This window comes from Cheilinus undulatus, linkage group 9 (assembly GCF_018320785.1).
Source record: "Cheilinus undulatus linkage group 9, ASM1832078v1, whole genome shotgun sequence".
NCBI lineage: Eukaryota > Metazoa > Chordata > Actinopteri > Labriformes > Labridae > Cheilinus > Cheilinus undulatus.
This window is the reverse complement of record NC_054873.1, coordinates 24,920,061-24,932,760: the sequence shown is the minus strand read 5'-3', so window position 1 is coordinate 24,932,760 and position 12,700 is coordinate 24,920,061. Positions and strand designations below refer to the sequence as shown.

The 12,700-nt window shown below is 42.5% G+C and overlaps 1 protein-coding gene across 14 annotated transcripts in view; it reads left to right on the top strand.

Moving 5' to 3' along the window:
- Nucleotides 1-12,700, top strand: part of mef2aa (myocyte enhancer factor 2aa) — an 88,389-nt gene that overhangs the window by 56,470 nt on the left and 19,219 nt on the right. For 6 of the 14 annotated variants that reach the window (XM_041796448.1, XM_041796444.1, XM_041796447.1 and 3 more), the window contains 3 exons: nt 9,309-9,410; nt 9,508-9,642; nt 10,994-11,216. In XM_041796448.1, the coding sequence (XP_041652382.1) occupies nt 9,309-9,410; nt 9,508-9,642; nt 10,994-11,216 (460 nt within the window). Of the gene's footprint in view, nt 1-9,308; nt 9,441-9,507; nt 9,643-10,993; nt 11,217-12,700 lie in introns of all 14 variants that reach the window. The other 8 variants (XM_041796453.1, XM_041796451.1, XM_041796457.1 and 5 more) reach the window with 2 other exon arrangements.

The following is a 12,700-nucleotide window of genomic DNA, read 5'->3' as shown; positions in this document are numbered from 1 at the left end:
TTTTTATTTTAAACCCACGTTAAGCTGCTCTATCCATTCTCTAAAAACTAGTTTGCCTTTACTTTTCTGTTATTTTTCTTTAAATCCTTGATTTGTTGTTTTCAGAAAGATAATAGATACATGAAACAACATATTATGTGTCAGGTCTCTTGTTTTTTTGATGGCTGATCTCTATACTTGTTACCAGGTTACTGCTAAGAGTTTTGCTTTAAGCACACATTTTATTATTTTATTGAGGTCAGCTTTTTATTCAGCCTCACAGCTACATAATAAATGCGTCATTTGAAATTGGAGGTTTCTAAGAGAGCCTCTAGAAAAGAAACAAATAGAAAAAAATACAGGAATATTTTTCTTAACATGAGCTTCCTCTAGGCAGATTTACACATGTGCCATAATCCTTTCATTCCTTGATGATGGATTGAACTGAGCTCTGGGGGATGTTCAGAGCTTTGGAATTGTTTTTGTATCCTTCCCCTGACTTGTACTTTTCAATAACCTTTTTTCTGAGTTGCTTGGGGTGTTCTTTTGTCTTCAGGGTGTAATGGTAGCCAGGAATACTGATTTACCAGTGACTGGACAAACATTTGGCCAAATTAGTATTTTAAACATCAGTATCAGCCCCAGTTTTCAAAGTCTGTGGATGTCCAGCTCTACACTGCATTACATTCATTTTCTTTAGAAATACATCTCAAGAAAATACTGCCTTGTTAGCAAAAAGATGTCTATGAAGTCAGTACATTCATGGCAAAAAAGTTGTGCTAAACTCTCATTTACCTTGACATGTGGTATCAAGGTTTTGGTTTTCTGCAGAAAGAATATGGCATGCAACAATGTGTTTGCCACTGAAAAACTAAAAACTAAACTGCATACCTGTCACAAACAGTGGTACCAACCACATGATATAGGTCAGACAGTGGGCGTCCTAATTTGGTTTGATCTAATAACAAAGTATCAGTTGTACCAGTTATGTTAAGGATTATTGAAACCACAGGCCATGAGTCCACCCTCTGTGTGCTCTTCACTGACCTTGCAGGCTGAACGCCTGAAATGAGACCTTGCTACGTACACGGCAGCTTCTGTAAGTTAGCTTGTGCAACAATCAGCTTGCCCTTGTGCCCCCCTCCTCCTGATGTGCGTGCTGTGCGGCCAACCCCTCCTGCCCAGGGGCGAGGACAGAGCAAAGCCTGCTGGGATGGGGAGGGTGGGGGGGTGTTGGCTGGCACAGTGCCACCTTCCCCTGGCTGCCTGGCCTGACTGGGGGCAAAGAGGGAGGCTGCTGTGTCTCAGATTGATGAGGACAGGTCTGTGGTCCGGGTATAGAGTGTTGCAGAACAGACGTCCTGCTGGCACATCCTGCCCTCTCTGCCGCACGCTCCCCCCCCCCAGCCCTCCGTACTCGCCTTATCGGAACTCCTAATTGTCCTTATGAATATTTTAGAGGCAAGCAGGAATGGGAGTTCAGGGTTGGGGGTATGGTTTCAAGGGCCCTGACAGCTAATGATCCACTCAATGACCAGAGAGAGAGAGAGAGAGGGAGAGAGTGGAGACACAGAGCCAGGGAACAAAGATGGCTGGAAGATTGTCTACAATCCGCATGTAGATGTTTTTTTTTCTGGATTGTAATATTCATGCCATTTATGTTACACCTTTTGTTTTTGTTAAGTGTGAACACTATGTAATCTCATTATTTTCATTTGGTGGTTTATGATTCCTGGCTTTGCCTTTATCCTCAGTTTCACTTTAGTTCCCTCTTTACTACAGTTCTCTAAAAATCCACATTTCCTGTTGCCATTATGATCAGCAGGCTAATCTTTTCCACTCATGTATCATCATCAAAATACATGCTAACTGGTGCTAACAGGCTTATTTGTTTTGCCTTATGGTCTTTCTACTGTAGCTGTTGTAAGTCAGCTGATGTTGCTGTGCTAATAAAGCCAGAGCCATGGCTGAGAATGCTTTACCTCTGTGTACCGTTTATTATTATGTTTCCTTTGAATATTACTTATTGAGCATTTTCAGTTGAAAAAACCTGGAAAATTTGTATACACATCATGCTAAATCAGTCGAAGTATAGGTTCTTTGCATTTGACGTCACACAGCAGCAGAGAACTCCCCTTGTAGACAACACTGGATTTCTGTAATGCTACCAAAAAGGCAGAAAAGCAGGGAGAAATTAACAAGCCTCCATCTAAAGCCTGGGCAGGTGGTGTCACACGACACTCGTATATGATCTTTTTCCACAAAGCGGTCCGGTTTGGCTCAGAACAGTTTTGTCACAGTTCAGCAGATTAACTCTGATATTGCTTCTGAGCTGAGGTTCATCTCACCAACCTCCAGCCTTGCTCGTTGTAATGGCAGATCCGTTTCCTTTCAGAGATCCAGATCATTTGGTTCAGCTCCGTAGATGTGGTTGTTTGGCTCCCAAACAAGTCTTTATTTGGTAACAGTTTGGCTTTTTAAATGTGGACTTAATAATGACAAAGGAGGAAATGAAACTGGCACCCAAATGGAAGATAGCCATAGTGGCTAACTATAAAGAGCCGTCTCTTAGCACAGGCTTGTTCATAAATGGTTCATCATCACTCGGTTGCTCAGCCTACAAGGTTTTTTTGGTTGATAGTGCATCTCTGTTTCAATTAAGAGCATGTTTGTGGCAGAATGGGGATTTTTTTGAAGGGGCTCAGCTAGCCTCTTAGCTCAGTACAAGACTCTTGTCTGTCTTCATCTGGCTACATTACGCAGGATGCTAGGAGGTCTGCAGGACTGAGTAATTTGTGATATTGAGCACCTCCATGCTAGGTAAATCATTTACTGTAGTTAAAATCACTTTTTTGTAAAGTGTAGGAATCTTTCTCTATATATATGGGAATTTTCTGATGATCCATTTTTGCAAACAACCAAAGCACTGTAGTTCAGTGATTTGTAAAAAGACTCATTACTTTGAGCATGACAACAGTAAGAAACACAAGCATGGGGGCCGCCGTCCCTAAATATCATGTGGATTTGAAAAGAAGAGTATTAATGGGAAAATATTTTTAATCAGCAATGTCAGCACGTGATACCACATCATGGATGGCCTCAGAGGTGCTGTCAGTAATTGTCAGTGATTAGGGAGTGTTCCAGCTGGTAGTTGGCTTTGCCATCGAACTTACTACAATGCCCACCAAGAGAGGGAATGCGTGTTTTTAGAAACGCATACAATTCAGGGCTTTATCATACCAAACAGTACTCAATCAAACTGGACCACCTGGTGGAAACACAGCTTTAGAGGCTGTATCTGGAAATTGTTCCTTTTTGGGGGAGGAAGCTAAACTAGCGATTTAATGTTGTATTAATGGGTTCCAGGCTGAAACTCATATCGATCTGGATATCTGACCACATCTTCACTGATCAGTAATTGATGAAACCTATGAAAATGTAAAGGGCCAGCAGGCCATGCTTAGGGTTCAACATATGATACAGTCACAGCTGATGCTACTATTCTGCTACCTCATAATCCTGATTGTTTGGAAGTGTCTGAAAACTATTCTCACAGTTTGATGATGTTATGCAGTGTACATGTAAAGAATTAAATTCCTGGCTAATGTAATATTAGCTTACATCATATAAAACAATGAAAATTTAGGGGTGCAATCCTAGCTCCTGAAATCCACATGTGGAAGTCCCTTTAGGAAAGACTTTGAACCCTGAATTGCTATAAGTACAACTGCCAGCAGCATGTAAATGTGTCTAAATTGGATTAGTTTTCACTTGGCATGTGTGAGTTGGTGAATGTGACATGTACACTGAACAAAAATAAAAATGTAACACTTTTGTTTTTGCTCCCATTATTCATGAGCTGAACTCAAAGATCTAAGACTTTTTCTGTGCAAAAGGCCTATTTCTCTCAAATACTGTTCACAAATTTGTCTAAATCTGTGTTGGTGAGCATTTCTCCTTTGCCAAGATAATCCATGCACCTCACAGGTGTGGCATATCAAGATGCTGATTAGACAGCATAATTATTGCACAGATGTGCCTTAGGCTGGCCACAATAAAAGGCCACTCTAAAATGTGCAGTTTTATCACACAGCACAATGCCACAGATGTTACAAGTTTTGAGGGAGTGTGCAATTGGCATGCTGACTGCAGGAATGCCCACCAGAGCTGTTGCCCATGAATTGAATGTTCATTTCTCTAGCATAAGTCATCTCTAAAGGTGTTTCAGAGAATTTGGCAGTACATGCAACCGGCCTCAAAACCGCAGACCACGTGTAACCACACCAGCCCGGGACCTCCACATCCAGTATCTTCACCTCCAAGATCATCTGAGACCAGTGACTCGGACCGCTGCTGCAACAATTGGTTTGCATAACCAAACCATTCTGCACAAACTGTCAGAAACCGTCTTAGGGAAGCTCATCTGCATGCTCGTCATCCTCATCGGGGTCTTGACCTGACTGCAGTTCGTCGTCTTAACCGACTTGAGTGGACAAATGCTCACATTCGATAGCGTCTGGCACTTCGGGAGGTGTTCTCTTCACGGATAAATCCCGGTTTTCACTGTACAGGGCAGATGGCAGACAGTGTGTATGGTGTTGTGTGGGTGAGCGGTTTGCTGATGTCAACTTTGTGAATCAAGTGGCCCATGGTGGCGGTGGGATTATGGTATGGGCGATACCATGATACCATGACTAGATCCTGAGGCCCATTTTGTGCCATTCATCCAAGACCATCACAAAAGTCAAAAAAACATAAGTGTTGCGTTTCTATTTTTGTTCAGTGTAGTTGAACATTGCTATGAGTGGTTAGATGACTAAGAGAAGTCTGTTAACCATATGTAAAACTTGGAATACAGCAATACAACATTAAAACTTTGGAGTGTGCCACTCTGAGCCCCATAAAAATAGTTGCCATTTAAACAAAGTTAATTGTCATTTCAGGGTCAGGTGGTATTGAATCTCCTTCTGTACACTGTTTCTCCAACAAGTACAATACAACAATCTCCAAATAAAATGCAGACGGTCGAGTTAAGCGCTTTCCCCCTCCTGCTGCTCTTCCTGTCCTCTGTGTAAGTAGACAATGGAGACAGTCAAAGGAAGGATGTGAATCCAGCCTCATATCCTGATATCAGTCCACTCAGTAATGTGTAATGGTTATGAAATTAAACAAGATATGTCTGGGAACTACAGAAGTCTCTGTATCTAACAGCCCCCCGACCACAGTACATGTCAGGAAACAGAAACGTAGGCTTCCTACATTACTGTAACCTTGTGCTTGACCAGTGCCTAAAGAGCAACCAAAAAAGGCTTTTATTCACCTCAAGTGAAGACTACAGCACCACAGGGGAAGGGGAACATGCTGGTAGTGAAAGTCTCTTAAGATGTTATATAAGAGCAGAAATATTCCTTAGCAGATAAAAGCCTTCCTATCAGCCGCCTCCCCATGCTGATTTCCTAGTGCGTTCACACTCAAAGAAGCCCTTTGATAAGCACATTAGATGGAACGGCCTGGACACAATGGTGATGTCATGAGGATTAGCACGCTACCTTGCTTGGTGCAGCGGCGGGCACAAGGGCTAATTCACATCACTGCAGGGCGAAAGGCTGCGAGACCCGGCTAAACTGAGGTAAAGAGAAGAGGCCTTTGCACAGCAACCGGTTAAAATATAGCTCCTGCGGAGGAAGGCAGGAATAAACACAGCATGCATTAAACATTCATGTTGCACTCCACTTTAGGAACATTTTGTGTAATTTCCTGCTGTATTGCTATTACTCCACAAACTGTCTTGTTGCTGAGCGGACTGTAATCAGAGCTGTAGTGCAGCAGTCAGAGGTCAGGTGGTGCTCTGCCAGTGGTGAAAACTACTGTAAGTGAACACTACTGTGTGAATCAGGCACAATGGAAGAGACTATAGAAGGCCAGCCTCTTCATGCCTTCCTTTCAGCCATCTCCCCCACAGATTTTGAAGTTCAGCTTTTATACCAAGCCACTATCTTTCTCCTTTCACCCTGCCTTCTATTCACGTACAGTACTGTGCAGTACATGAATAAGTCAAACGCAGAAAGCTCTCTTGACACAAGAGCGGGAGAACATCAGAGTGAAATTGTTTTCCAAGACTCACAGCAGCAGAGTAAATTGCTTGGGCCCATTTCACTGGAAGTACTTCTTAAGAAACAGGTGATGTAGGTGGCTTATGCAATGGTTGAGTTTTATTTTTAATCCACGGAAGAGTGTTTGCTCAAATTTTGCAATAAAAAAGGTGAATGTAGGGCTTAGAATAATTCTGATGTTTGACTGTGAAACATTATGCAGGCATTTTTGTATATTAATTCATTTTAATAAACTTTATGAAATTCTAATCAAGCAATTTTACATTAAGCAATTGCTTGGTATAAATTGGTGTTACTGGTATTACATACTTCAACTCTGGAGAGCTTTGCTGAATTTCCACCTTAGTTACAGCTGAGTTAATAGTCAGGGCTCAGGTGGAGATTGCATTTCTGTTTTTTTCAGGATAAGGAAGCCTCAAGGCCTTCTGAAAAACATTCAAGAATAAAGCTGAAGTATCACACAAGCCAAACGACAGACGTGCTGACAATAGTGCCCGGCTGGTTTGACGTCAGCCACTCAGAGTCTCATTTTTATTTGAAGAGCCATATATCTATCAATACAGGTTTGGACTGCTGAGAAAATAGCAGCTGGCCTTGTTCCCACTCATCTTTGTGAGCCTCTCTGGGCCTTGTGAATAGATTACACAAGTTCCCTTGTCTATACTCGCTGCAGCCCCCCTGTCCGTAACAAACAGCCTGTATCTTTCATTAGAATTGCCTCTGAAAATCAAAACCTCGGCTGCATTCACAGCTAGCCAGATTTACTCACCAAAGGACAAACCCCTCAACTTGACTCAAGATTTGGGAGGCATTTTGTCTATTAAATTATTCTCATGGTAAAGCTTTCCTCTCAGTCCTTTTTTTCCATCCTGATGGTCTTGCTGTTTTCCTTTTCTAGGTCAGAACATGGAAGACTCTTAAGCTTTCTGCAGCATTGACATGCAAGAGCAAAGCTGATCTGGGGTCGGATGGCCTTCAGGGCTCCATGTGGGCCCTTCTACGGCCATGCCTGTGCACGGCTGCCTCTGATTGGCCAGCATGGGGAGCCAGGTCTTGACAGGTGTTTGGAAGAGGGACACCTGTTTGGCCATGTGCTGATTTAGTGATCCATTTACAGGGAGCTGTAGGAAGCTTCTGTGGGACGCTTAGAAGATGCCAAGTCATTTAACAGCGAATTACAGCCATGCTTTCACAGGCTTTCAATGCTGTACCGTTAGAATGCTACAGAGGCGATTAACTCTTCGTATTTGACCTCGAAGATAACGTGCATTGTGGTGTTTTATTTCATGTATCACTGTGAAAGATCTGAGTACTCTCTGCTGTTGTCCACTGCTATCTGGTTCCCTCTCACACATAGTGTGGCCTCACCCCTCCCTGCTCGTCTTGGGCCAGAGGGTGCGCCGGGCTGAAGACTGGCCAGGCTTGTTGTGAAAGTAGAGCAGCCCTGCCCAGCTCGCACACAGCCGTGCCCGACCAGTCCGACCGCGATATTCCCATAATGAGCAGGTTGGGACTTAAATTTGCAGGTTGAGATCAGATCTTTGGCTCTTTGGTGGAGAAAGTGCACAGTCTAACCCCAGTAAACACAGGCCTTTCAGGACCCTAACTAAAGAGGGTTCGTTCAGTAAACAGGAAATGAACCAGCAAGGCGTTTTCTTAGAATGAGAAGAATGCCACTGCTCTGTACCACACCAAACAGTAATCCATCTGTGGTACAGTGCTGGCCATTCATTATCCAGAGGAGCTCTTTCTCTCTTCTTGGCATTGCAGACACTGAAGTTTGAAGAGTTGCGGCCGCTTTTCTGAACTTCCCTTATTTTTGTCTCGGTTGTAAAAAGCAACACATATCTGTCTGGGCAGTAGAAATACATCTTGTCATCGTGCAAAAAATATGCATCCTTCATTAAATCTATGTTTGAGTTTTCCATCTGTTTGCATTGAGCATTTTTAACTGCAGGGGTCTTATAATGGCAAATGTAACTGACACTGAGGTTGTGGTGAGCAGTGCTGGGTTAGCCACATTGTCTGCACAGACCTAAACATACTGTCACAACTCTGTCAGAGGATGTAGCAGCTGTAGAAATACCCCCTACCACCCCCCGCCCCCATCTCACCACAAACACACACAAGCACAACTCACAGACATTGCACATACGTATATGCACCGCCACTGCTTCTCAAATAGTTTCTGTTTCTCTCTCCGTGTCTCACACACACATTTTCCACTTTGTCTAGCCGATGAAGAGCAGAAACGAGAGAGCTGGGTCTCATTAGTGTGTAGGTCCCTCTCCTCTGGCTTACACTTTGACCCCGGCATCTACAGGAGTCCGTGACCTTCCTGTAGACATGAGGCCTCTGAGGCAGCCCGCAGACAGGGTAGAGCACTGCTGTGGACCTGCAGAAGCTTGATAGAGGAACCTTGAGAGCCACACATAAATCATGTTTTGATGTACACTGCCTTGATATCACAAGCTGTCACATGCTGTCAGCACGTCTTGTTAACACCGCTATTCAGAGCTGTAATGAGGAGCAGAGAACAGCTTGTATGAAACTGAGCAAAAGAGCACAGTGTTGCATTTATACGTTTAGTAGTGCGGCATTTTTCCCCTCTCTGAAGTCAGAATAGGATTTTTATTACACCACAGCTCTCCGCCCTATGTACTTATGAGCTCTTTGCTTTCACAATAATTGCTCAATTTCATGCTCAAATAAGCATCTTTGACCACATTTGATTATCCGTTTTATTCCCCACATGCATTCATTTTGATAAGATCCCACGAGTGACAGCCGTACTAAATTGGGACAGTCTTAAAGTGCTCTGCTGTAGGATCTCCTTATGCAGAGGTTTCTTCCAGCTGGGTGGCTTACGACGGCTGAAATATAATGAAAAATGCAAACACAAAGTCGAAGGAAGAAGGAGGCGAGGATGGAGGGCTGAGAAAGAGAGGATACATGAGTTTTTGTCAGAACACTTCTGAAGGTTGGAAGGATATAGAGTGACGCGCCAGTTTCCCCCTTCTGCAGAGCAGAGCTGCTGTTTATCTCAGGCATTGATGTAGCAGCTTTTGTCCCGCAACAAAAGACAGATCTGAAGGACAAACACACGCTTTTTCATTTCATAATATTTTAGTAGGAATGTATTTATTAGGTAACAAGCACAAACACAGAGCCGCATCTTGTATTCTGTTTCTTTTCAACTGTGTAATTTCATTTCAGAAATTGAGAAACAAAGGCCATAATGACTGTGCTAGTCCCGATCCCGATGACTGTTTTGGGCACAGCCCCCTCATGGACGACCATTTCGGCAAACTAAGCGAAGAGAGTGATTTAATGTACAAGCGCTGTGGTGTAAGTACTTCCTTTGTCCCCTGCTGTTTTATGTTGATTCCTGTCTTTATGTTGATGTTCACTACAGGCGCTAAACAAGAAAGAACACAGAGGTTGTGATAGCCCGGACCCTGATGCCTCATATGTCCTCACTCCTCACACAGAAGAAAAGTATAAAAAAATTAATGAGGAGTTTGATAATATGATGAGAAATCATAAAATCGTAAGTACTGTAAATGCAACATCTTTGCTTGGCTTTGTGGCACAAAAGGATTTTCACTCTTATTTTCATTTAACTTCCTCCTCTTTTCGTTACCCCCACCCAGAACCTCTTTCAACCTCTTTCAGAACTACTCCAGCTTCAGATTAATACCCCCTTCACTGGGTGTGCATTTGTTTATATGTTGATTTGTTCAGCAACTGATACTTTGGCACACCCTGATAAGATCACATTTCATGTGAACAGGTGAATCATTGCATGCATCTGCTGGAAATATTACACCAAAGTATCATGTTATCATAAATCAAACTGGAGTCACTTCTTAAACACATCAGTCTTGTACAGTAGTGACTTACTCACATGCTGTAGGGTTCATCATTAAGATTGAAAAGATTTAGATTGAATATCAACACATAATTTAACAGGAATATACAAATACAGTCATAGCTACTTGTAATTTTATGTTTCCAATTTCTCCCATAAACTTGCCTCTCATTGTTTTTTTGGTTTAAATAAGTCATACACCTGAGCAGCTCCAGCAGTAAAGTGTTTCCACAGCACACTAACACCACACTATCATTTAGCATCTTCCCTCTCCCTCATCAAATACCACACTGGCTCACCCTCTAAAGTCCCACAAATCTGTTGTGATCTTATCATGCGTGACAATATTAGAATTGTGCAAGAACATAGTGCTTACTAAGCAGTCGTTTTCTCTATGTTCCTGACATGAAGAGCATCACTTTGCCATTAACAAACTAATGATAACACCCGACTGGCTCACTGAATAATGCTATGATGAAACGTTCTCAATGCCACCTGTCATCCTCACTTACGCTTTGCACAGTCAGCACTTTGTAGGTAAATGCAAGTGAGTCACGACTCTTGTAGTTGTGAGTCCCTATTAGCCCTCTCTGCCATGCTCAGAAACACATTACACGCTGCTTTTTCAAAAGACAAAAGTATTCCTTCAGTGCTGACTGCTGCAAGGCCAAAGTGATCACCTGAATGCATGTGTTTGGATTTTTGTTTCCTGTGTTTTCTCTGTGTTGCAGTAGCATTGAAGATGTCTGTATTTTTTAAATGTGATCATAATAAGAATAAACTTTGTTGATGGTTTAAGTCAAAAGCCTTCAGATAGAAATGTTTCTTTAAAATGAACTGTGATAAAGCACTTCCTGAGTTTAACATTTTGAGTACAATTTTTCTATAGTTTCCCAAAGTTTACCCTTTAAAATTACTTTGTGAATATGTTTGCTCAATAAATCCAATACATAGTTAACCACTGACCCACCAGAACTTGCATTTCAGTTGTGTTTGAATGTAATCATCTGTGTTTGTCTCCCTCTCGTAGCCCACAGCATTGCCACAGCAGAACTTCTCCATGCACGTGGCAGTGCCTGTTTCCAACCCTAATGCCATGTACCAGCAAGGAGGACCTCTGGGCAGTCAGGCCCTGGCCTCAGCTACAGCCTCCCTGGTTGACAGTGGGATGCTGTCCCCTCCACAGGCCTCTCTGCACAGGAATGTGGGCTCAAGTGCAGGCTCCCAGAGGCCCACTAGTGCAGGCAGTGCAGGTTAGTGGGCAACAGCTGATGTTTAGTCAACAAAGTGTACTCAGAATGAGTCAAGGCTCATTTATGCTCTTTGCTAACATAACAGCCTCTCTGCATGATCTGTCGAAGCTTACAGTTATGGTCCAAATGTTGCAATACCACCAGTAATTGTGGTGGCAGTGTTGAGCAGTCTAGCGAACAGCAAGCCGGAGCAACGCAACAAAAAGGAGTACTTTGGAAAATGGTGGAAGTTTTTCAGGAAATATAGCCACACATTTTTTTTTTTTTTTTTGAGATTTATTTTTGGCCTTTTTGCCTTTATTTGATAGGACAGTGGATAGAGTCGGAAACAGGGGAGAGAGCGGGGAGAGACATGCAGGAAATAGTGCCACGGGCCAGATTCGAACCCGGGTCGCCTGCGTATATGGCATGCGCCTTAACCACTCGACTACCGGCGCGCCAGCCACACATTTTTTAGCAGCTACATACATTGTAAAGGATGTTAGCTTGCACATGGATGGACAATTACAGTAAAAGAGCTGGGCCAAGATCAGACAGGGCAGCCCCACATGATAGAGGTGCATGAGTATAAAATGCTGTAATCTATCTTTAAAAGCCATCATGTGGGCACCATCAGCTGAACAATAGCACTATGGCAGAAAAGGTTTAACCTTAAACATTTTGTTCTCAAGAATCATCACAAATGATCACCACTTTCACTAGTTTTGGGACACAGACAAAAATGGCAAGCATAAGCTAAGCTGAGCTATGCTAAGCTAATAAAAAAAAGCTGTTCTATTAGTATAACCAACCGATGGCAAAGTTTGAATATGAGAAGTTTTAGAAGAAAACGCAACAGGTGAAAGTTGGACGAGTAGGTGATTTTACATGTTTGGCAGGGTGGCATTTAATGTCTCAGACAAACTTAGCAGTCCTAGTTAGCCATTTTTTAGCTACCACCTTTTGTAAGATGTGATAAAACTTCACAACTGAGTCATTTTCAGATGTTTGTTATGTGTTTAATGCCAATCTTAATTCAGACTTCTAATCGGAAACTCATTCAAATCCCATAGACTTTAAGTTGAGGGAACTAGACATGCTAAACTGCTAACACACTTCAAAATTTTTAGGGCTCATTACTGCACCATTTTATAGGAGTAGTTTTAAAGGAGTGACAGTGGAAGCATCTTAGATGCATGGTTATATTTTTGTACATTAAAGCAGGGCCACCCATAAGGGGGATAAAGGGGAGAGCGTTCTGTGGCCCAGCAAAAAGAGGGCCCATGGAGGTCAGTGAACCTCTTGTCAAAGCAACAGTAAATGAATTTTATTTATTCATGTTGTAATACAACATAGCCTTTCTCAAAATGTGAACCTCTGTTCTTAAAACAGATTTACCTTTATTTTTGGTAACATTATCATTGTGGATTGGCACATTGACTAAACCATTTGGAAAGTAATATCAGGCCAACTAGCTTAGCCATGATAGGCAAAAACCTCAGGAT